Source organism: Mixophyes fleayi, chromosome 3 (assembly GCF_038048845.1).
Source record: "Mixophyes fleayi isolate aMixFle1 chromosome 3, aMixFle1.hap1, whole genome shotgun sequence".
Taxonomy (NCBI): Eukaryota; Metazoa; Chordata; class Amphibia; order Anura; family Limnodynastidae; genus Mixophyes; species Mixophyes fleayi.
In genome coordinates, this window is record NC_134404.1 from 315,081,176 (window position 1) to 315,106,363 (window position 25,188).

The window sequence follows — 25,188 nt, forward strand, 5'->3', positions numbered from 1 at the left end:
TCTTATTTTAAAGCATTTTATGATTGATCTGAAAGCCAAATTAAACGTGCTTTGACACTAGTGCGCTTATATTTTTGTAAGGAGATAGACCTATACCCACTTAATTTCTGACAAGTGTTCTTTTTAATTATGGGTACAAAAGTGTAAATGCTTGGTAAAATACAATAACGTTCTATGGAAACACTCAATAAAGTACATAGTGAATTATGCTGCAGGGAAGCTTGAGACCCCTCAATGAACACACTTTCAATGCTCTCTTAAGTGTAAGGTCAAATTAAACGGTTTTCAACAGACATTTCAATTTGGTAATTTATTTATCACTTGGATATGAATTCTACATTGAAAACCTGAATGGACATCTTTATATTTCTGGGTAGGTATTAGGACAATACACCTGGATTATTAACCTGAGCAGGATTGGTAAAACAGATTAGCTTCTCTGACCAGCCTGTGTGTGTGTAGGAAGAGTCAGAGGCAAGTAACAGCTTGTAACATCAAAAATGTGGACAGACCAACTCCCAACCATTATTTTCCAGCATGGCTGCAAAATGCAGAAAATCACCACACAAAACCCTCAGAAGCAAAATATATTCGCCACAAATATACTCCTTATTTTCAAAATAAATATCTGAGCAGAGAATCAAGGACAAATAAAGCTGTCCATTAAATAACAAATTTTATTAATCATTTTAGTATAACGGACATTAGAGAACAAATATTGTTGCAGTTGTTGAATTGCAGAGGTATTAATGCGAGAATGTGCTCTTTTCCCACAGGAGATTTTGTAAACACCTTGGGCTAGATTTACTAAGCTGCAGGTTTGTAAAAGTGGGGATGTTGCCTATAGCAACCAATCAGATTCTAGCTTTCATTTATTTAATACTTTCTACAAAATGACAGCTAGAATCGGATTGGTTGCTATAGGCAACATCCCCACTTTTTCAAACCCGCAGTTTAGTAAATCTAGCCCCTTGTTGTCAGTATTGCGACTCCTAAATTCCCTCATGAGGAATGCAGTTTGGTAATTTACTGACAAACAAAAATAAGTTTTTATCAACAGACAATGAAAGTGATTTGAAACTTAGTCCCAAGCATAGGTTCTGAGGTAAAATGTTACCACACAGTCATTGGAATTGTGCAAGTTGAAAGTAAAAGTTATTAATGACTTGAGAGAAACATGGAAGAGACTTAAGACTTTTTTTCATATAAAAAAAAAAACCTTTTAGATAAAAGCAATACACCTCAATAGCATTATCAGACTGGAGGAGGTATACATTGGGAAGGGAACTTGTTTTACCAACAAAGCACAATCATTTCCAAACATCTCATGTTCTGTATAAACATGGAGCCTTCAAAATATACTTGTGGGTGTTGTAAAGTGTATTTTGATAGGATAAATTCCTGTCATTTTCATTTACAGAGGGAAACAAATTTTGATTCAACAGGATTTTTGGAGTTCCCAGACGAAAGCTAGCTACTTTATTGCCTAATTTGGCCTATTTAGACCAAATATGGGTGAAATCGTCGCTTCTGGTGGGCCTCCATTGACCGCACAGGATGGTAAGGATTGAAATAAGTGCAGATTTCAATTACTCAAAGCCAAAAAATGCAGTTGGTCAGCGATTGCCATGTCTGTACAGTCATTGGTAGTCTGTACTAATGAGGTCCAATAGGATCTATCCAATTTGGCCTATGATCTAAATTAATTGGATCATTATAAGGCATGTCTTAGATAATGTAGATTTCACATGACCGCCTGTGTGTTGTCACTATCCAACTGTACTAACAAACCGCAGCCCTTATTCCATCGGACCATGGAACACCCTGATCAGATCTTGTGAGTGACAGGATAGGCCTGTGTACAGCTAGCTTAAGTCAACACTGAGATCTCATGTTCCTGGCATTGTAACAAACATTTCACTTTTTCTTTTAAAATGTCCTTAATTTCTCTAAACCTTAACGACAGCCACCATTTCTTGTTTTAAAATTGGTGCTGGAAGGCCTGAATGCCAGAAACATTAAACAAGGCTTTCAGCAAACCAGGGGAAATAGACAAGTGGAGAAGGTTAAACATCATTATGAAATATGCAAACCAGAACATTTCAAAGATAGTCAAAAGTTTATCCCATAGCACACAGTTATGTATGCTTTGTAATGACCAAGTGTGGTGGTTTATTTAACCAGTGAAGTCACTTTGATTAGTATGAAATGCTCTCAATTTATACTACAATTCAGTTTATATTTATATTGTTCAAGTAATTGTTTCCTAGAGTAGCAGGATTTGTGCAAAATATGACCATTCCTTGACGAAATCAATTTATACTTGCTGAAGAAGCAAACAATGTACCTAAAATATACTCCACCCTTTAATATGTGGCCTCTATAAATACTGTTGGGCATATTCAACCACGATGCACGACCGCACAGGTCCAGGTACCGCAACATCGTGGATTTATGGGGTGCGCACAGAAATCCGCGATATTGCGCTACCGTTATGACGCTTTATACGCGCATCCGCGACGCGTAATTGAATATACCCCTGTGTTTTAGAACCTTTGAAGTTGTAAAACCACAGAGAAAGCGCTAAACATTTGCAGATAAATTAAAATATTTCAATAACTCCCTAGCAAAGCATAAATAAGTTAGACATATTGTGCATATATCAGCATTTCTAAGGGTGCAAATTTATAGCAATAACACCTAGCCCTTGAAATTATATACAATTTATATTTTGGTATCTCTCTAAACGTTCCCTCACTAACTTTTCTAAAGAAAAAAGATGCTCGTCTGCATCTTCTGGTACGAGGTTCCTGAGGGAATTGGCAAGTTCAAACAGGTATTCTGTATTCTTTCCGCTGGGTCCAACGGCATTAAATATCTGTTCAGCGATGTCTTCTAGGGGAGCAGGGCCGAGGTAGTTGGGATTATCACATGTTCCGATATACAGGAGCACGTTGAATGGTTTAATTGAAGGATCTTTAGGGTAAAAGACAACGGCTGTAGTTCGGTAGCCCCCTTTCTCTCGAAAATCAAGGTATGCTTTTACTTCCTCTTCTTTCCCCTCTGGCAATCTGTAGGCAACACCCCATACGCAGCCCTGTTAAGAAGTAAACAGACCATTACATTTTGACACATGCACAAAATACTTGCCTAACTTGTGGTGGAGTAGTCAGTCAACTTTCTTGTGGCACAGTGGTTGGCATTGTGTTCTTGCAGTAAAAGCCCCGTGTTGGGTGCCTACTGAGCGTGCTATCTACATGGCAGCTTTATGTAAACACTGCGTGACTCAATTTTACCTGATGGTACGAAGACCGTGGCTTACAAATAAATTAGCTCCAGGGTGTGCGCTCATGTATGCCTGTGGTAGGAAAATTATATTGTAGGAGCCACTGGATCAGCTATGGATATGTCTGAATAAATGTATTTAAATTACTCAGCACTGTGGAACAGGTTGATGCCATATAAATAAGGGAAGATGTTGATAAAGGCCATAACATCCTTCATTTCTCTGGTTAGAATATCTGTGTAGCTCCCAATGAGAGGATGCAAAATAAAATATAGGTACAGGACAGCTAGACTCAAGTAAAGAAAAAAATATATACACACATGATCCCTTGCAAGATTGTGATGGATGGAGGGGTAGGTGTAAACTTGATTTCTTGCTAATTAATTGCCATTTAAGCTCTATGCTGTACAAAGTATAGATGTCAATAATATACTTCCTACTTTGTTGTGACAACACTGATTCTTCAAAAGAACGTAAATTTCAATTCTAAACACACATCTGTATAAAGCATTTATGTAAACTAATGACTTGTCTAGACGATATGTTTCTTGCATCGTATCCCAAAAAGATACTAATTTATATGCCTGCATATTTCATTTCTGTCTGACTAGACAGGACATGTGGGATGACATGGAAATCACTACCTAGGTGTTATACATACAAATCAATTAAACTCTTCATAGATGTCGTGAAGAAATATCTTGAGACGGATGTGTAGATAGTATATTTTATTAAGCATGTATGGTATAGATTTATTAGTATAAACATAGGTTAGCATTGTTATAACATTGCTTAAGTTAGTAGTGAGCATTGGACATTAAGGTTTAATTAAGGCAGGTATAGGTTAGATAAGTTAGCTTACAGTATAGTTTTTATAAGGGTTAGGGGAATGAGCTTGTTAACGTTGGATTTATAATACAATCTATTGTGTGCAACCCAATTTGAGATGTCAAATTATTATATATATATATATATATATCTCTATCTAATGACCGATTGTATTTTCTGTTGAATTTATGTATAACACTCTGAATACTTTATGTATCCTTTCCAAGTGTATTTTGTTAACTGATCTGAGTCTGACCTAGGCAAGTGTCAGTGGTCTTGTGTAAATAGCCAGACCAGGGAGAAATAGGATCATGGGGGAGTTTGAAGCCCAAAGTTGTAAACTACTTAAGCAGAAGACTAGAGGTGAGAATTCCAGGTCCTGTAAAAATGCTAGGTCTCAGGACATCCTTGATTTACTTCGAAGCCCTGTGGCATATTAGACATCGATCTAACTTTGGTGAAAACTGAAATACCTAAGGTGGGGGTGAAGAGCCTGTAAGAAGGGTTTAAAATATTCTGCCTTAGACAATAATTTTGTCTATTTCATGAGGGGGTCTATCAAGACTGAAATGTCCCATACTTTTCTTTGTGTTCCCTCGCGCACAGCAAGACTACCTCGTAAGTAGTACTCGGATTTTATTTCCTGAAACTTATATGCAACCTACCTATCCTATGTCTGTTTAGTATCTATTTGTAAATAAGCCTTGGAAATATTTTTCAGATTAAACATATTTAATCTAGTGTATGTCTCCGTGATTCTTTATGAACTTACGACGCCCAGGGAGGCTCATGCTACATATGTATGCGATTTAAGTGTGAACCATTAATAAATGGTTCTGGTGAATGTAAGGACACCATAAGAAATCCTTTGTTGTGGCAGAAAAGGTGTATTCATTGTTAATTAACTAAGGTAACACCAGTCACAGACAACTGTTCAGATTGCTGTATCTGAGCAAGGCTGGGCGTTTTGTTTTTGTCTTTTTTCTCGATAGATATAAAGAGAACTTACGATCTAATGGAAAAAGGGTACCAGAGAGAAGATGAGCGACTGTGGCTCAGAGAGTAGATTGGTACAGTTTTAAGGGTGTACCAGCTTCAGTAGTACAAGTGGGATTAGTAAAGTGAAAGCGTTTGATCATCTGAGAGTTGTATCAGGCATGGTGGGAATCCATAGGTTGGTAGCGGCTTGGGAGAAGTCTGTTGGTGGGAGTCTGTGCTGAATACCAGTGACTAAGTGAGATGCAGGTCAGAGGTAGCTCTAAGAGGACATGAGGGAGAGTGTTTTCAGATATATGAAGGGGCGGAGTTGCTGAAGCTCGAGTAATCTAAATTAGATTCTGGAGGACACGGGAGACAGTGGAGGGATTTGCAGAGTGGTGCAGTACATGTGGAGCAGTGCAGAGGAAAATCACTGAAGAATCTAATACAGATTGAAGTTGATTGCTTCAGAAAAATGCTTTTTCATTTGCAGTTCTAGACCCCATGAGGGTTATGTCACAATTTCAACTTCTTTCTTAATCTATTTAGGATTTTGGCAATAGGAATCAATAAAATTTCATTTAATGGGCATATTATAGGGTAAAGGTAGAAATAGGAAAAAAAAACCAAAAAAAAAAAAACCAGCTTTGTATAATTTGTTTCTCTAATACAAGTTAGAGAAAACAGATATTTAATACAAAAACAAATTTTAAAGCTAGTTCTCACGAATACAAACAGATATGTTTAAAAGTATGAATGAATTATAGAGTACAAAATATATCCTCCCCCCTCTCCTAACAGGTTTAGGTTGGTTTTAAGAAGGTAAAACATATGAGTTTGCAAAGATTCTTAGTTTGAATGGAGTTGGACAACAAATGCTGAAAAGTCAGCACCATTTGGAGAACTTTGTGACATTTCACACTTTCACACCCAATGAGTGACTAGGTCTTGTTTTGCCGGTCAGGTAATTCAGCAAACTTGAGTTTGATTTTGTTTTTTATATTTTCTTACTATACATTTTTAACAGGATTCAATTCTTAATTGGTTTCTTAACCTAAAGAATGGCTGGCACTATACCCCAAGAACTGCATAGTGAAGCAGTATGTCACACAGCTGCAGCATTCTGGAGATAGAGCCCTGGTACGCTGAATACAGCAGTGCTCACCAATTTGCATTTACTTTTTGGTTCCTTTCCCTGTTCCGGGACACTTGGACATGCACCAGCAGGTACAATTGATCTCAGTCTGCTCTGATGTCACACCTCACAGGTTTAGCAGACCAGGAACAGGTAAAAGAGAAACAGTTATGGCCACATTTTAAATATAAATAAAGGTCCCTATTTACAAGTAGAGTCAATTTTTTATTGTACAAAGCATATAATACGACCTATAATCTCTCCTCGTCTATAGAATAGCTCTAGCAGACATCATTGGAATTCCTTTGACGATCCAGAAGCACTCCGGAGTGGTACAAATAGCATTCAGTTATGAATACTCTCTATACACATTGCTGAACCATGAAACGCTTCCTGGTCCAGTTCCTGTACTTGAGCACTATTACAACTCAATCCCCCTATCAGCTTTATGACATTTAAAAGAAGAAACATCAACTGTGAATTTGGCCACGTTTCTAAATGTAATTTTACATGCAAGTTTTGCTGAATAAAAATGAGAAAAATAAATTTAGGTATTATTAGTGGCGCTATATAAATAGCTGATGATGAAGTCTGACCATACAGCTGTAAGGCGCTGGAGGCCACCACTGCATTAATCTGGTTAGTGCCTTCCTACATGTGGTGACTACATAATGTGTTTTACGCTTGCTATGGCAGAATATGTTTTATAGGCTTGTACTAATTTCTTCATTTGTATTTTAACTATTTCAAAACAAAATAGGTTATTTGAACTAATAAATATAAGCGGAATGAGTGATTATGTATGTAGCATCACTGCAAAGCAAAAACAAAAATAGCATAATACAAAATGAAAGGAAGGTGCTGCCCAACCCAACTCTGACAATTGAGGCTTAATATCTGAATAAACAAATACACAGACAAACACACTGGACATGGGAGTGGGATAATGGTGTGATAAGGACAACTTTAATGAACTGTAAAGCACACAGAAAGTGACAGAACAATCAGTGAAAACAACAATTAACCAGCCCTGCATGCGTTTACCAACTACTAGGCAGATTGTGACAGCATTCCATTCCATCTGCTATTAGCAGCCGTCATTGGGAGACATATAGTTTCATGACTGAAATTGCACTAGTTCAGTAAATGTGCCTGTACAACAGCCTGCATCAATACAACAAAAGGTCCCTGTTATTCAGTTTAGAACAGCGACTGTAAAGAAGCTGTACAGACATCACATACACCAGGTTTGTATGGAGCAGTAAAAAAAAAAAAAAAAAAAAAAAAAAAAAAATCACTTTTATTCTCTAAACTGTACAAGACAAATGTCAGACCTAATCAGATTGGTTGCACATGAGCATAATATTTACCTCTGGATCTTCCACAAGTGTAACAACTCTTCCGGGCTGTAGGAGAGGGGAAAGAAAATGAGAAAAAATAAAAGTGACAGTTAGTTGAGTATATCAGACCACCAACAGTATGATAAATGTGCACTGGGTATCTACACACAATGGAGGGAGACATTGTGTAGGGTGAACATTATACAGCCATGGGAATATAGACCTGGAACCATTGAAATATATATGGGATAATGAAATCCCTAGTGTAAATTATAAGGATATTATAAACGCACGGAGGAGTTATTTGACCAAATAAAAGCACATGGCTGTAGTCAGAGTACTTGTATACAAGTCTCAGTAATTAAGGAGACTTCTAATCATCATCATCACCATTTATTTATATAGCGCCACTGATTCCGCAGCGCTGTACAGAGAACTCATTCACATCAGTCCCTGCCCCATTGGAGCTTACAGTCTAAATTCCCTAACATACACACACACAGATATAGAGAGACACACAGAGACACACACACACAGACACACACACACACACACTAGGGTCAATTTTAATAGGAGCCAATTAACCTACCAGTATGTTTTTGGAGTGTGGGAGGAAACCGGAGCACCCGGAGGAAACCCACGCAAACACGGGGAGAACATACAAACTCCACACAGATAAAGCCATGGTCGGGAATTGAACTCATGACCCCAGTGCTGTGAGGCAGAAGTGCTAACCACTTAGCCACCATGCTGTCCTTCTAAGATTCGTAATAATTTATAGTAGGACGTGCATTATCACTTATAACACACAAGTTTATCTAATGAAAACTGAAAGGACATCATCATACCCTAACTTTTTATACAGATATTTACAGGAGTTTATACATCTAAACCTCACTTGTGTATTATTTACACTGTCTTTAAAACAGCCATCAGGGGTGTTTCTTTCACTCCTTTTACCAGGCTCTCAAATGACGCCATTTCAATCGTAAATAGTAAAAAATATTGGATAAAGAATAGTGGATTTATGTGTACATGCTGCTGCTGCTGCTTTCTTCCATATAGCATTGTGCAAAGAAAACTTGGTATGACCAACAATTTATTAATGTTATTACCAACCTTATGCAATACCCCAAGTGTGCTTTGTTTTTTTTAAAAGAAAAACAACAAAAACCAACTACAAAGCCCACAAATACACATTGTTTGAAGTGTTTATATGCACTTTGAAAGATTATTTAATTTAATGTGCTCTTATAGTGCATTTTAAAAGAATGAAAATGTAACAAGAACACAGTACTTGCGTTCAGCCGCATCCTGCTAACTGTAGGGTAACAGTGGTATACTGTAATGTATATGTGTGGATGAAGCTTATGTGAATGAATATATATAATTTTTTCAAACAAGTCTTTTTATTGATTTTCTTTTTCAAACTTAAACAAAACATACAATTTTTTTTTAAACAGAATATGTGTAAACATAGCCACATTAACAATGACTAAGCAAAATTATTTAAACGTAAATATGTTATGATTGTATAAAGGTAAAGGCAAGGGGAAAAAAAAACCACCACAAAACCCCAGCGTCAGAAAAAAAATAAAATAACTAAAAACACAAACATACTGCGACACTCATTAAGAGATTAACATTTGACACACGTGTTGCTGGTAGTTTCTGTGAGCTATTGTCTGTGCATAGCATTTCTATCACTGATGCTCAGTCAGTTCAGGGTAAACATCTGTAAAACACATTTGGTATTTTTGCTGGAGAGTTTGAGGGTCTAAAACTGAATTGCAAAACCACTGAAAGATGTGAAACTACTGCTTGGAAATAGTAAAATAAAGCTTTGGCAAGAAAAGAAAAAGTATCAGGTTGAAGCACAGACCCTGTTGAGGCCAATAGTGACTTCTGCTCAGTTTACATTCACACTGCACTAAGGTAATATAACCACCATGCTCCAACCATATATGACATTTAACAGAGAAGTGTGTATACTGTATGTATATATAAAAAAGGCAGCCATTTTGTAGGAAGAACCAACATTTAAATGAATGTATCCAATCAAATCACTGGGAACTAGAGCGTTGAATATTGATTCAGCCTACAAGATGGCTACCTCCAGTTGGTGTAGGCGTCTGATGCCATTTCAAAAGAGATTTTAAAAAAGGTTATATATGGAAAACCAAACATAAATGCGTTTTAGAATCATAAAAGCAGCGAGATCTGTAGGGCAGTGGAATTGTATGTTCTCTCATGGAAGGAACTGGACAGGTTGGGGCATTCTATGATAAATGTGGGCTATATAATTCAACAATGAAATTCCACATCAAACGTAAGGGGTAGAGAATGTGCATTTTGGGATGTGTTCCCCATACAACAGGCTCAAACAGAACCTTTTCAGGCACAAAACTAGATTTTTATACATGCTCGGTGATGGCAAACAAATGGATCATTGCTTTCAATAGGATGGTAATCTCTGTCAGCTAATACTGTAATACATGTATGCATATAAATGCACTTTTCTGTTTAAACTGTACAAATGTGACACATAATAGACAGTCCTGCTGTCTACCTAACGGTCAGAAGACTTCAATAAGCAGAATTATAGGATCAACAATAAAGTGTTTAATTAGTTAAGGGATGGTCAAACACTGATAGTAGGCAGAACTTTAAAGTGACCTCTTTATTTTGGCTGACATGCAGGTTCCATATGACGGACTGGAAACAGTTTCTAATTGTCATCATCATCATCAATTTATATAGCGCCACTGATTCCGCAGCGCTGTACAGAGAACTCATTCACATCTGTCCGTGCCCCATTGGAGCTTACAGTCTAAATTCCCTAATATAGACACACACATACAGACAGACTTAGTTTCTTTATCATTAGTGAGTTTAGTTTTTACTAGTAAGAGATACCTGGTTGCTAACTGGGGTTTTATTTAGTGGGGTGATGAATCATTGGCACAATGCATAGAAACCCTATTAGAAGTCAGACCGTAAGCCATCTGCCAGAGATCCAGCCACACTGGTTATTACACAACGCAGGCAGCCCCAATGTGTTTCTACCTGTGTGCGTGGGCTGGGATAGTGAGCATATAATGCTTGCTTGCGAGTAGATGAAGACTAATATCAATATTCACCCCCCCCCCCACCAGATCCACATATGCCAGCACTGTCTGTAGTGCCAGGGGAGGTTCTAAACTAAAAGCGGTATTACTCTCCCTGTCTCTCTATGGTATATAATTAGGATGGGCAAACTTTTGGGGCTAGATTTACTAAGATGCGGGTTTGAAAAAGTGGGGATGTTGCCTATAGCAACCAATCAGATTCTAGCTTACATTTATTTAGAACATTCTACAAAATGATAGCTAGAATCTGATTGGTTGCTATAGGCAACATCCCCACTTTTTCAAACCCACAGCTTAGTAAATCTAGCCCTTGGACTCTGATCTACTCTAAAAACCGAAAATATTTTGTGCTCTGCCGATCTAACGTAAGAAACATGGTCTGGTTACATATAATGCTGTAGCAGCAGTGTTGGCGTAACTTTTGCATAGTAGAAGGAACACTTTGTTACCAAATTATTTGCTTAAAAATATATAAATACAATTTTCAATTAACATTCCAGTTTCCTACTTTACTGCCAGTTGGGATCAAAAGGGTCCCTTTAATAGTTAATCTAAATAGTTCCAAGGTTCCCTTGGTGCAGGTGACAATGGGAAAAAGAAAGCATCAATAGTGTGTACTGTTTTAACAAGGGCTAATACCAAACAATAGGGAGGGTACAAGTGCGTTGATGGACAAGTCAGAGGAGGACAGAAGAGCGTGGGTGTGCAAATCAGAGGAATGCACTGGTTAAAAGCTCACGTTTCTGCACGACCAGTGTAGTACAGTTCACCAGTGGCAGACTGCCACCCAAATTTAGATACCAATAACTGGTGCATTGTGAGCTCCAAAAAGAGGTGCCGCTATTCTGTCTGAAGAGCTCAAAAGGGCAGCTCAACTTGGTAATTGCTGGGCAACACCTCACAACTCGGGTGCAAGCCAATATGGGGGTAAATGTATCAAGCTGAGAGTTTTCCGGTGGGTTTGAAAAGTGGAGATGTTGCCTATAGCAACCAATCAGATTCTAGCTTTCATTTTGTAGACTGTACTAAATAAATGATAGCTAGAATCTGATTGGGTTTTCAAGCCCGCCGGAAAACTCTCAGCTCGATACATTTACCCCCTGGTGTTTAGTATATGTTGCAGTTGGCAGGAGGTGCGGGCTTATAGCCCTGTAGTGTCAGCAACCAGGGGCCTGGGGATGCAGAGGGGTGTTTTAGATGAAGTGGGAGCCTATGTATTGTTACGAGAGCATTTACTTGAAGAGACTTCCCCATGCATGATGATCCAGAAGCTGCACAGCCAGTAAAGCCTCCATGCTCAGAGGGAAGGTTCAGGTCCGGGGAAGCTGCTCATCGGATAGTCCTTGTGTCAACATGCAGCACCACTTCCCTTCGCTAGTTGTTACCCACCGGGAGGAAGACTTAGAAGATGTATGGAGGCAGCAAGAACCCATGAGCTGTTCTAGTATGGACGTGCAGTGCCTCACTGCCAATACAGTTATTGCGGGGGAGAGAAGGCCATGCCCTGCGCATCTCTGGCAGACAGCAGCTGGGACACAAATTAGGCATGAAACGCTCCAGAGGGAGGGAGCCAATTCTGCCATGAATGAGATTAGCTCACCGATACAGGAGGATAAGACTTACTCCGCAGGCAGAACATAGGCTCTACATGTCTGCTACAAATGAACAGGGTGAACGGGGGAAGTGCATGACATCACTTTCATTGCACATTTTCATCTCAGCAAATTATTTTTACCCCCTCATTATATTATTAGCTTGCGACACCAGCTAACGTTTTCATTATAAACCAGGGGGTATATAAAAAGAGAATAGCACACAGTTAAACGGATTTTTACACGGCTGCACAAAAGTATAAAGAGTGTGCTATAGCCTACCTACATAAATCATGACAAAGTTGTTGTATGCATTGTAAGTGTATGATTCCTTAGTAAGCTTAGAAATGAGTGACAGAGGAAACACATACTCCTAACACTTTAACCACATTGGGAGAGCCATTAATTGGTTTCATTATAACCAAGGGCTGGTTATATATGGGAACCCTAATGGTGAGGTCACTATGGTTTCTGGATGCACATATCTAAAGATATCACAGTACTTCAGCAATTTAATGACTAGAAACCAATTCAAACAACTATTTGCCATTGCAGTAGAGCCATGCTGGACAAGTCTGAGCAGCCAGGCAGCTTATCTGCCCAAAGAATGGTGCTATAGCCCAAATTTTGATTGAGATCAATGTATGTAACTATTCCTTGGCTCCTTAAAGAATACCACATTTATTTAAACCTGTTGGTAATTAAATATGCCACATTATGTAGAGCAAATAGCCCTCTCCTAACTCTTGGCGATGGAGGACTAAAGTCCATTCAGTGGGTTCCTTTTTCATGTAGTCAGCGACCATCAAAACCACATTCTGCTTACTTTTATTATAGTGCTCTAATAAAGGTACCGAAAAGCATCAATGATCTCTATCACAAGATGCTGCATCCTTGACATGTATACCACTTGTAGAAATGCTTGTGGCTACAGTTCCTGCACTTGTCACGACAGGACCAGTGATCAGTTGTTCCGCACACATAAGTGGCCGAACTGAACACAGATATGTATGGTTGGCTCTTGGGCTGAGCAGATGGATCTCTTTCTGTGTCACTGTTATTGTGGTTGGAAATGTCAACACACAGGTCAATAATGGTAGTATTCCAAATTGTATTTACCAATTTATTCCAATCACACTATATTGGGGATCGTTTGGAGGACACACGCCCTGTCTATATTGTGGCCTGACCTTCAATCTCAATAGCTTGGCACCTTCCCCTGTGCTGCAAACAATAGGTACTTGGTAATCTTATTAATTCACAAAGTGCATTATCTACAGCAGCCTTATTATTGCTACATAACTTGCACACAGTAAAAATAAAACAAAAAACATTAAAGTTAAAAAGTAACTGTTGAGAAACTGGTAACAGACATTACCCTATAAATTACTTCCATGCACAGTCAATCTCAGAGACTTCTAGCATTTGATTACAGTTAAGCGTAGCAAGTTTTTATTTCTTTGGGCAGGTGTTGCCTTTAATAAAATTGGTGGTTTAAATCCAGTCGGCAAAAATGATGAAAATCTGCGATTTTACAAAACAGACGTATGATACATTTACCACTTCATCTCTACACATGCTATAGAGATCTTTAAAATGTCAATGTATTTTGTAAGGTCACCATTACTTTGCCAACTACTTGAGAAAAGGCTGCATCTAGTTTAGGTAATCTTACATAGTGTAAGGTACCACTGTAAGACATGGTTTGAGCCCCCTCTCAACAAACAGAAAGAAAGTGCACCTGTCAAGTACTGTAATCAATTTATAGGATATCTGCACCTAATGTGCGGAAATGTTTAATCTGACAACATTTTGAGGATTTATTACTATTTGCATTATACTTGATGGTTCATATACATGAGCCATCAACAAGGCATTAGTTGAGTGACCTTCTAGTGACAAAATAGTGCCCCATCCTTAATGCACCATTCTAGACATTGGTAACCTCATTGCTACATTGCATACAGCCGTACTTGGGGGTGCAACATGCTACCAAGTGACTTTATGATGAAGTATACATTTTTTCTTCACTTTATGTAGGGCTGGACAATACACAGGTAGCCTATGCACCTACAAAAAATACTGCTAGTGCTTAACTTTTGGGAGTCAATGGAAATCAATTGATACACATATACCATGGCTTCTTAGCGGACCAATTAACCTTTAATGGAGCTATTAAATATAGCACCATGAACAGCAAAACAAAGCAGGTTCCCCATGACACCACATTAAGTCCACTGATAGGTATGACTGACTGGCCTCTGAATTCTACATTTATATTTTGTGTGCCCTAACTAATGAACAACTTACATTTCATGAGGTTTAATCTACACTAACATTTTTTTACTTGTTCAGTTCTGTGAAATTAATTGCACGAGTCACATTACATAATCCGTAATAAATGGATTCCTAGGTAGATGGTCTCATCGATTAAAGGTTATGTGATATGGCTCATTACATTAGGCACAATTTGCCAAATAATCAAAAACACGCAAGTGTGCATAATATAAAAAAGGAGTGCCTTCCATAGACCAGTGAGGGCAGCATGACTCCCGGCTCCTTCCTGCTGTCAGATTTGTTTGTTATAGCTTGCAACACTTGTTTAAAATGGCTGCAGATGTTATTACAGATAGGCGTCTCTTTCTTTGATTAAACACATTTTATAATTTAAACAAGCATTTTATACCTGTTTTATTTGTTTGTTTTTAATATCACAAAGAAGTCTATTGAACCAACCAGATTAAATATTTTATTAACACAACATGGTAAAATTAAATCTCTGTCATGGTACACCCCCATAGCCCAAAATACAAAATCTGAGGATCACTCAATCTATAAAAAAAAAAAAAAAAAGATAAAACAAATTACTGGTTGCTCATAAATCTTCCATATTGGTGTTTTCTTCAGACTTACTGTACTACCCAAACTGGAAAGACCTGCTTAATTCACTAGTGTGACATTTGCTGTATATTTAAATGAAGTGTACTATCAATTCTGACTTTAGGAACAAACACTATATTGTAAAATGTTGAAGGTTCTATGTTAGGAACTCTCTGGTCACACAATTTAGGGAGCCCCTTAGCTATCTTACTCAATGATCTCCAAACTGACAGAGCAGAGATCTTAAACACATTAGGAATATGGAGCCAGGAAGCCTATGAGACAGCAGAGAGCAGACATGATGGTCAATGTGACAATGTCCCTTTTGACCCTGCTGACTAGGGAAGCAGTGACAGTCCCCAGTGACTATACAGACATAACACACAGCATATGGCTCTCACCTTGCCCGGGACCCCCCGGTGGTCAGTACTACCTTGCCAGAACCTCCTGCTGTAGCACGTTATGTATCCCACCAGCTTCTCCTCGTAGGGGAAGTCCACCTTCCAGATCAGGGAGCCATAGCCAAACACCCACATGATCCCAGGAGCCAGGACAGCTGCACGTTTGTTTGCCGGCCACAAGGGGCCGCAGTGGGCAGGCGCTCCCAGGTCACCTGTCATAAATCCCCGCCTTAAACCTCTAATGACAACCGCAAAGCATGGTGGGAAACGAAGTACAACGTCACTGTTGCGCTCCCCACGACTATATTTGAACGAACTTTATTCAGCTGTGACAAATGTCCGCATGAGAGCTGCGTTTGAAACGGTTGTCAAGGGGCGTGTCATACGTAACGGGTCGTTAAACCGGTGAAGGAACCCCGGCATGGCAGACAGACCAGGGAGAGCAGTTTTAGTGGGGTTTTGATATTGGTGAGCGGGTGGGCGTGGTCTGTAGTCAGACGTCACGTGACGCAAGGTGCTGCGAAGCAGCGCGGGAGTGTGGATGAGCCGGTTCTGCTGGACAGCGGCACACAGGTGACGTCATAGCTGCAGGTCTCTATAGATGTCTGCCTGCTGGGTAGTGCTGGGGGGGGTCCGACACTGGAAAGAGTTTCCTTGTAATAAGATACATGCAAATTCATTCCAGTGCACAGAGTACTGCAAAGGAAGGCATTGGCATGATATTTATAGGGTGTCCTGGTTTTTAAATGGTAGACTGGCAAAGCTACTCCATAGGACTTTGTCACACTATTGTCTTTTTTTAACCTACAGGACATGCTGTTGACATATACTGGTGCAAGTGGTGTACTGTACTGCTTGAAATTTGCACACCTGGCTAGGGGTACATTTTTGCTAAATATCTTGTTTGGTTCCATTTTGCACATATAGATTTACCAGTTTACTTTGACAGATCGTTCACAGATGTGCTATAAGCACAACCTTAAGCTGGGTACACACTACAGACTTTCCCACCAACTTTTTATGCAGAGCGATTTTACATGTGATCGATGTTCCGACCGCTCGGTCCAAGGACTGCATACACACTAGCCTTGTTTAGGACGATAAAGGGAGCGGATGTCCCTTTAGCGACTTTTTACAGGCATGTTGTCGTAAGCAATGACTGTAATTTCGTACTCACTGTTGTGGATCGGTCAGAAGATTATACACACTACACAACGGAAACGAGATTGGAATGAAAATATTAAACGGTACGACCAACCAAATGAGGCGACAATCATCCATTTGGGCAGACTTTTGACCATTGTGTCAATGTACACACTGACCCGACTTTTGAACGAGCGGTTGTATGTCGGCTGATTGAGCCGATTATTGGACGAAAACCGTGTAGTGTGTACCCAGCTTAAGGTACAGAATTTGCTGAAGGTGGATGTAAAGTAGATATTTCTTGTTAAAAGTATATCTGTTTTCTTAGGAAGATCTAGGATACTGATGAATAAGCTGATATATTTCAAGGTCTACACATACTGCCCTTCAACCACTTATCACTAAATACCCCTTACATTTTGTTACAAAATGCACCCACTCAGTAGGACTAGTAGTAATCATTCAAAGATAATCTAGTAACCTAACTAATTAAATCATTCATTTTATTAATGGCAGCCTAAACATTGTTTACCTTTAGTCCAGAGCCTGCAGAGGAAGGATGGAGACAACCTGCTTCAGAACACACTGCACTCCTGCCTCAGATTACATGTCCTGTGTTGTAGAGCATTCATATGATGCTTAAGCCATGTGCTCCTGATCAGTCTTATTCTGTTTTAAGGGAACAAGCTGTGGGTTGCAGGTTAGAGCTCGATGGGCCGTCTTTCGCCCATCGTTGTTCTAGGGCAGGGGTAGGCAACCTGCGGCTCTCCAGGTGTTGTGAAACTACAAATCCCAGTATGCCCTGCCACCTATCTGCTGGTTATCTACTGGCAAAGCATGCTGGGACTTGTAGTTTCACAACACCTGGAGAGCCGCAGGTTGCCTACTCCTGTTCTAGGGCAATGCAGGGTAACTGATGAGCAGTTTAACTGTGCTTTCTTCAGTGTTGGGGTCATATCACACTGCAGTACTGTTAAAAAGTGAAACACTCCATTTGGCAACTTAAGCCTCTTTAAGCCAGTGCTCTGATATAGGTCAAAAAGCTAAAACTGCAGTCCTTATAACTGTTATCATCATTGCCCCTAAGTAAGAATCAAGCAATACATACAGTGCATTTCTGCTCAGCTGTCAATCTCCTGTGTTAGAGAAGCATCCTAACCTGCAGCCTGTTGCTGAGGGGTAAATGAGAATGGTGGATACAGATCAGTAATACACTGCCTTTGCCCTATTTACTTGTCCAATAGTGATGTTACCTTGCTCTTGAACTTTCATCATCATCATCATCATCATTTATTTATATAGCGCCAACATATTCTGTAGCGCTTTACAATTGGGAACAAACATAGTAAACTAATAAACAAACTGGGTAAAACAGACAAAGAGGTGAGAAGGCCCTGCTCGCAAGCTTACAATCTATGGGAACTTTAGAGTCATTTACTAAAACGCTATACAATGCAATAACTGTAGCAGGTTTGGATATGTCCTGGGATCTCTGATGATCCTCTCCAAATCTTATGATAAAGCTGTAAACATCTATGTTTACATATTGGATTAATTAGTGTAGTTGAGTAGTGGGACTAATTTATAGCTCCCATCTTTCCAGGACAATCCCCTTTTTCTCATACACAATTTTTAACTTACTATTCTTATTCCCCCTTATCCAGACTCCTGATAAACCACAATTATATTTTCCTATAACTATTTTATTTACTTTAAAATAAAGTAAGAGGTGGTTTTATGCCTTGTACTTATACTAATACAATCTATTTAGCTGGTAGTGCTCGTTATTGCATACAAAATAACCTGTTCTGCATTATATTATTTTAGATCTTGATGTTAAAATCTTATTACACTGCAGTGGAAACCGCATAATTTGACTCTAGTTTGACTTATGCTTAATGTAAAAAGCAGATCAATCTATACAAACTTTAAATATATAATTGCATTGATTATGATTTCCTGGTCAAAGAAAGTATTAAATCCACAAATAATAAATTAAAAAATACAATGTTGAACAAATCACCTGTCAGACGCTACCCTTATTCTGTGGCACGTTCCTGGCATTGTGCACTAAATTGTATGCTGGTTATGGCTCCATAATATTTCTGCATTAGACATTGGCTAACTTATTTTAACAATGTGAGGATGTTAATTGGCTTATGTTCAAATCTACTCTTTTTGTCTGGGTAATACCAGGATGTGCACAAAATTTTTTTTTTATGGAAATGTAAATTATCAGAATTTTTTCTCTGCCTAACCACAGGAAACTCCACCTTCTCTGGAGAAGTCCGTGCCCAATCCCACCTATAATTCCTCCATAGCAGTTTTGCCAATTAGAGCAAAGTAAATGACTTCTTGACAGACTTGCTTTGCAGAAATATACTGCTTCATTAGCTTTTTTTTATCTACTGCAGATCTAATCTGGATACTGTTTTAAAGATATTAGAGAAACGACAGCTGTCTTAGTGGGGTGGGTAGGTGACACTTTATACAGAGTTACAATATAGTCATAAAGGCTTTTTAATCATATTTATTTCTGGTGCCGGTCATTCATTTGCTATTTTAAATGGTTGGTCCTAGGTGTTGAAAGGGAACCTTTCATTCTGGCTGCCAAAACTGTTTCGAATGCTACATATAACATTCAATATAGTTACATTGGGGAGGGCACCTAAACACTGCTATAATCTGATCGGGGAAGGTGATATTAGAAATAAGAGAATGATCAGAAACCTAATGCATGAGATTGTCCCTCATTTGTGATACAGTCTAGTAGAAGGGCATTGACTCATGCTCTTGCTTAATTAAGGAACGTGATAGCCTACAAAAGGCAGCAAGGCTGCTTACCAGCAGATATCTGTGAAACTTGGTAGCAAATAATTTAGATAAACCTATCATACTTTGAGATGCACAGAAACACTTATGCTCCGAACATTTGAAATATAATTACCCCACTGCCCGCCCCCCCCCCCCTCCCACACACATTGTGATTACTAACAAGCGCCATCCAATATCTCTCTTCTCTTCTCCTTTGCAGAAATTTGTCTTTTCATTCAATAACTGACATGTATAGTTGCACCCACCATGGGATGTGTCATATGGAGACTCTGCTGTGTACGTGAAATAGAAACGTATTGAATGTTATCACATCCATTAAATGAATAGACAGCATTAAGGGAAAGGAGGAGCAGGGAGATCTGTTTATTTAATAGATGTGCCACAGTAGCATACCGCTGCACCCATATATAACGTGCCTTATACAAGGATCAGCAGCACATTGGTCACTCAATTGGATAGTACCATATTGGGCAGCCTAATGGTTACCACTTCTGCATCACAGCACTGTGGTCATGAGTTCAATTCCCCCAGCTGTGAGGAGTTTGTATGTTCTCCCCGCTTTTGCATGGGTTTCCTCCGGGTGCTCCGGTTTCCCTTCACAATCCCAAAAAAAAACCATACTAGTAGGTTAATTGGCTGCTATCAAATTGACCCTAGTCTGTCTATCTCTGTCTATCTATGTATGTGTGTATGTTAGGGAATTTAGATTGTAAGCTCCAATGGGGCAGGGACTGATGTGAGTGAGTTCTCTGTACAGTGCTGCGGAATTAGTGCAGCTATATAAATAGCTATCGGTGATGATATCTGTCAAATCAGGTAGGCAGGGAGTGTGAGGGATGCAAGTTTAAGCCATGGGCCCCCACTTGACAATAATTTCCCCTGTGCTGTGGCAACCTTTTTCATATTTTGAAGGCAGGGAATTCCATATGTATTAAGATTAAATTTAACAGTCTTATCAATTAAAAAGATACTCTCTTGATATGACATTAGCATCACACTGGACACATCAACATTTACTTATGCTTGCCTAATCTGTGAATTATCTTTATATCATTTTATGACACTGAATTGGTCACTTATACCTGATTATTTAAGGAGCTTTGGACTGCTTACTCTTTTTATTCATATTGAGCTTTGTATTATTCTTTGCTTAATTTATTCTTGAAGACAGTTTCGCTCTGCAAAAGTCAAATCAATACATTTCCAGCTCTCAATTGTCAGTAAGAGCGTGTCTAAAGATAAATGATTGTAAACAGGTTGAGGTACAGTAGGCAAGCAGGACAGAGGTGACTTGGATAGTTGGACTTGAATGGATGGGTGGACCAGAGGTGGGAAATTGGTTCTTTTTAGGAAGGTAGGAAGTGTTGGTTGTGAGTACAGATGGCTGCGATGGAGTAGGGTGAGTGTTGAGACTAAGAAAAAGCTGTGATTGGTGTAGGCGAAGCTCGAGGGAGGAGCATGTATAATGCCCAATTTGTGTCCATGATGGTCCTTTCCTTGGAATGCAATTTTGCTTAATGGTATGATCTAACGAACAAAACACAACCATACAAATAACTAAGTAATTAAAGGGGGGATTTGGCAACCCTGGTATTGTTGTGATCCATAAGGGACTGGATCAGGTTTTGATGTGTGGCTTGTAACGCAAATATTCACAAAAATGTCCTTTTGCCCCATCCTGTGAGATTGTTGTAAATTACAGATACATGGCAGCCAAATGTCACTCTCCGTCCAGATAATTAAGTTTGTGCATATGGCTGGGGGCTCTGTCTGTATCTTGAAGCTGGTAGGTAAATGTAGTCTGGTGATGACAACATCCATTCTGGTGGCATTGTAGAAAAGTAGACTTGCCCTCTTTAATGTTGCTCAATGGTCAATTGGTAGGTCACCTTCTAGATTATGACATGCTGGACATTAACTTGTTGGTTGTTTCTCCTATCTTCTCGGTTATCCAGCAATACCCATGACTGAAGGGCAACAGTATAAAAGGGATCTGTTGTATTTGGGAGTCTGTGCTAACATGAGGACCAGACTGCAACATTGATGAAGAGGGGAGTGTTCATCACAGGATTCTGCAGAATATGAATTGACCTCCTCTTTCAATGGTTCGATGGAAGAAAGACTTCCACATTAGAGTGTTGCAGTGGCTGTTTAGACCTTAGTCACTTTATGTCATGTTATTGCATCTCTGCCATAGGAGAGCCATATGCTAGTTAATAACATTTTCCTTTATTTTTATTAGAGCTAAACCTGTATAGAGCACTGGCATCCAAGAATGGATGACATGCCTTTGAGAGACTAGCGTCCAAACTGAGATGTAGAGGGAGTGGGGGACGTGGTTCCCGCTACCGGTGATGGCCTGCTGTTTCTGATGTTGAACTGCACAGAGCAAATAGGTGGTAAAACAGGATGGAAGTTTTTTTATGGACTTGGCCGTTGCGTCGTAATTGGGGCCGGTAGCTCCTCAGATGCTATATTTGCCCGGCAACCCCTTCACCCGGGTGCCAGATTGTGTGTGAATCCTTAGCACCAGTGTCTCGCCGTGGTATGTGTTTACGGATTCACAGTGTACCAAAACCTTGGCTATACTCTGACTGCGGCCTTTGCTCTCTCCTTGTATTCACCTGTACAGACATCTGGGGATTAACTCCTGCTTTGCTTAATCACTTATTTGACTTTCATGCTAACTATGGCTTCTGATATTATCCTGATCCTCCAGTGTACCAGACCCTTGATTGTGACCTTGACTACGAATTACATTAATCCCTGTCTGTACATATTAATCAGTCTGTCCTATGTATAGAGGGAGATTCAATTAGCCGCAAGGTGTTTCCGGAACGTTCGCGAGACAGCTCACGGTGAAGATTTTATGGTACTAGTGCTGTACCCTGTATAATGAGCACTCGTATTGGTGGAGTCTTCCAGCCTCTACGGTGAGATTAGTGATTGAGCGCTGTGCACTGTTTTCTCTGTATCTGTGGTCTAAGGGAGTTGGATTGTCCCTCATCAGCTGCTCTCACTGAGTATTAGTCGGTTTGTGCATGAGCGCTTCTAGAACCCTTTGATATATACATGACTGTATACTGAAATGGCCAAACAAACTCCGTAATTAGAAGGGGTGTCCACATACTTTAGTTATATAGCACTATATAAATAAATGATGGTGAAATATATATTGTAGTTCGTGTGTGTTTTACATTGTATATATGACGTTCATTGCCCTAAAGTGACTGTTTTTCCCACTGATGTGATCATGTATTTCTCAGTTGGCAATAGACAAACCACGTCCCTCCATACAAATAAGATGCCTGTTTCCTCAAGTAAGCAGAAACTGACAGCTGTTATCCTCTTGTTCCTTCCTATTCTACCTATTACAGGTTACTTTTAAGAGCTAATAAAAGTTTACTGGCTCTTCTTCTTTAACATTTTTGGCTATTGAATTTCTGTCTTGTGTACAGGTAGAAATGGATTTCTCAGAGGCGTATACTGATAGATGCTCTTCTGTCGGACATGCATCTCGGAGTGGTGATATAAAATCCTTGAGGAAACTAATTAAAAAAGGATGCAGTGTGGATGTGGCCGATAACAGAGGATGGATGCCAATTCACGAAGCAGCGTTTTCTAACTCGGCTCAATGTTTACAGCTGTTAATTAGTTCAGGTATAGGAATTATTAAAGGCCTATTGATATGTTTTGTTACATGCACTTCTAAGAGTTTTTATACTGTTCCCTTTGTGAGCGCCGTTTAATTAAACATTATTTTCTTGAATAGACATAATCACATCTTGAGCTTGTTTTGCTGTTTTGAAACATCAAATACAAATGTGTCTATGTTGCTGTGTGCTAAATGCATCAAGGCACTTTTATAATTGCCTCTTTCATTAATTTCCCTGACGCTACAGTGACAGGGGCTTTATTGTCTTATTCCCTCCCCTAAATTCTCTGTATTTAGTAGGGTCATGGCATGCAGTGTTGCCAGGACCCCTGACCATCACCTGCCAGGCTCCTCTGCTCTCCATAGTAGACCAGATCAGAGACTTTCAATAAGGACCGCTCAGTCGGCTCTCACCTGCTACTTGGAAAGTTGGCCAGCGCTAAAGTTGAGCCACAGAGATGTTGAGGCCCTGCTAAATAAAGCAAATGGAAGGGTTCAACAAGATCCTTTCTTAAGTTGGGAAACTTTAAATTATATAGAAGACCATGGGGTAAATGTATCAAGCTGAGAGTTTTCCGGCAGGTTTGAAAAGTGGAGATGTTGCATATAGCAACCAATCAGATTCTAGCTCTCGTTTTGCAGAATGTATTAAATAAATGATAGCTGCAATCTGATTGGTTTTTGAAACCCGCCAGAAAACTCTCAGCTTGATACATTTACCCCCATGTATGTAATATGAGCTACAAGGCTGTTATCTATTATTTTTCCAATAGCGTCAGCATCTATTTGTTAGTTAATTAAAATCTTTTCTTAAATTCAACATGTAATGGTGCTGGGAAAAGTTGTATTCAGCAGTGTGCTCATATAATCTTCACAAGCTAGTATGATTTACTTTGTATTGTGTAATTGAAGAAGTTTAGGGATATAAACTGAACAATACACTGTATTAAGGTGCAAACTCACAATAAAGTGTGAAGCTTATAATGTGTGACGCAGATAAATTAATAGGAAGTGTGGAAAGCAGGATCTTTAGATGTTGGTGTGACACAGCTGATATTGCAAGATTAAAGAGATATATTTGTCCGCAGTGAATGAGCCCAAAATTCACCCAGGAAACAAGTTTGAATTAGATGTCCTACTGATTTATTTATCTGATTTAAGACAGATTGAGTAAAGTGGGAATTGTATATGGTATGGTAATTACTGATTATTCTGATGCCACACACCAATTAAAGAAAAAACTAATGTAATAGATGCACACACTAATTAAAACCTTTTTTTTTTAAATTAATAAGACTGGGAAATACTGTTATTAGAAGTGTGTTGATGTAACCATTAGAAGATGGCATGGTACACCTCACATTGTGGAATCTACTACTTATACATGCCTGTAATGAATAAACCCTGAATCATATGCCATACTAGGTCATCTTTCTGGTACAACAAGCATGCAATTAGAAGTAGTATTCTCGGTTCCAGAAATCTATGAATAAAAACTGGACTCACTTCAAGATAATTTTCTTACACATTTTGAAGATAAAATAAGGGAATTCTCACTTTCTTTTACATGTTTTTTTTTTAATGATATATTTCTTTCTACTTCTTTCTTTATGCACAAAACTAATTAAAAGTTTGATATAGAAAAATGTGAGTCTTGAGAGATATAGCATGCTGATATTTTAACAAATAATAACAAAACATAAATATTGAATTAGCAGTATGCTAGAATCAGGTTCGCACCACTTGGACCATGCCAACAGATTCCCATCCCTCTGTTTTTTCAAAAATACTCAGCAAACTATGTGGGCATTAGTATAGCTATTGTATATTTTGATTTTATTAAAATTATTTCCATAGATTGCTCCTTCTTTTATACATCTCCCATCACACCGACACCTTTGCCTTCCACCACATGTTGTCTCATAGCCTATATTAAAAAGACAAAAGATTTTTTTTCTCCCATTAAACCAGAGGTGTAAGTCATACA

The 25,188-nt window shown here is 39.0% G+C and overlaps 2 protein-coding genes across 5 annotated transcripts in view; one reads left to right on the forward strand and one right to left on the reverse strand.

Annotated features, from left to right (window-relative positions):
- Positions 1–659: 659 nt before the first annotated feature.
- CHAC2 (ChaC glutathione specific gamma-glutamylcyclotransferase 2) lies at positions 660–15,867 on the reverse strand. Its single transcript, XM_075204058.1, has 3 exons — positions 15,569–15,867; positions 7,598–7,633; positions 660–3,097 (listed from the first exon to the last, which is right to left on the reverse strand). Exons 1-3 carry the CDS (start codon positions 15,785–15,787, stop codon positions 2,714–2,716), a joined length of 639 nt encoding a protein of 212 aa, XP_075060159.1. The 5' UTR covers positions 15,788–15,867; the 3' UTR covers positions 660–2,713.
- A 6-nt stretch (positions 15,868–15,873) lies between these two features.
- ASB3 (ankyrin repeat and SOCS box containing 3) overlaps positions 15,874–25,188 on the forward strand; it is an 82,256-nt gene continuing 72,941 nt past the window's right edge. Inside the window, exons 1-2 of one of the 4 annotated variants that reach the window (XM_075204057.1) lie at positions 15,874–15,896; positions 23,005–23,206. In XM_075204057.1, coding sequence (XP_075060158.1) covers positions 23,011–23,206 — 196 coding nt within the window. In that variant the 5' untranslated portion in view covers positions 15,874–15,896; positions 23,005–23,010. The other 3 variants (XM_075204054.1, XM_075204056.1, XM_075204055.1) reach the window with 3 other exon arrangements.

Excerpts from the sequence above, each read along its gene's own strand:
- CHAC2 (XM_075204058.1), bottom strand. The coding sequence starts at position 15,787 with ATGACAGGTGACCTGGGAGCGCCTGCCCACTGCGGCCCCTTGTGGCCG. Across the intron at positions 7,634-15,568 it reads ACCGGGGGGTCCCGGGCAAG|CCCGGAAGAGTTGTTACACT; the intron begins GTGAGAGCCATA and ends CCTCTCCTACAG. Across the intron at positions 3,098-7,597 it reads CACTTGTGGAAGATCCAGAG|GGCTGCGTATGGGGTGTTGC; the intron begins GTAAATATTATG and ends ACTTCTTAACAG.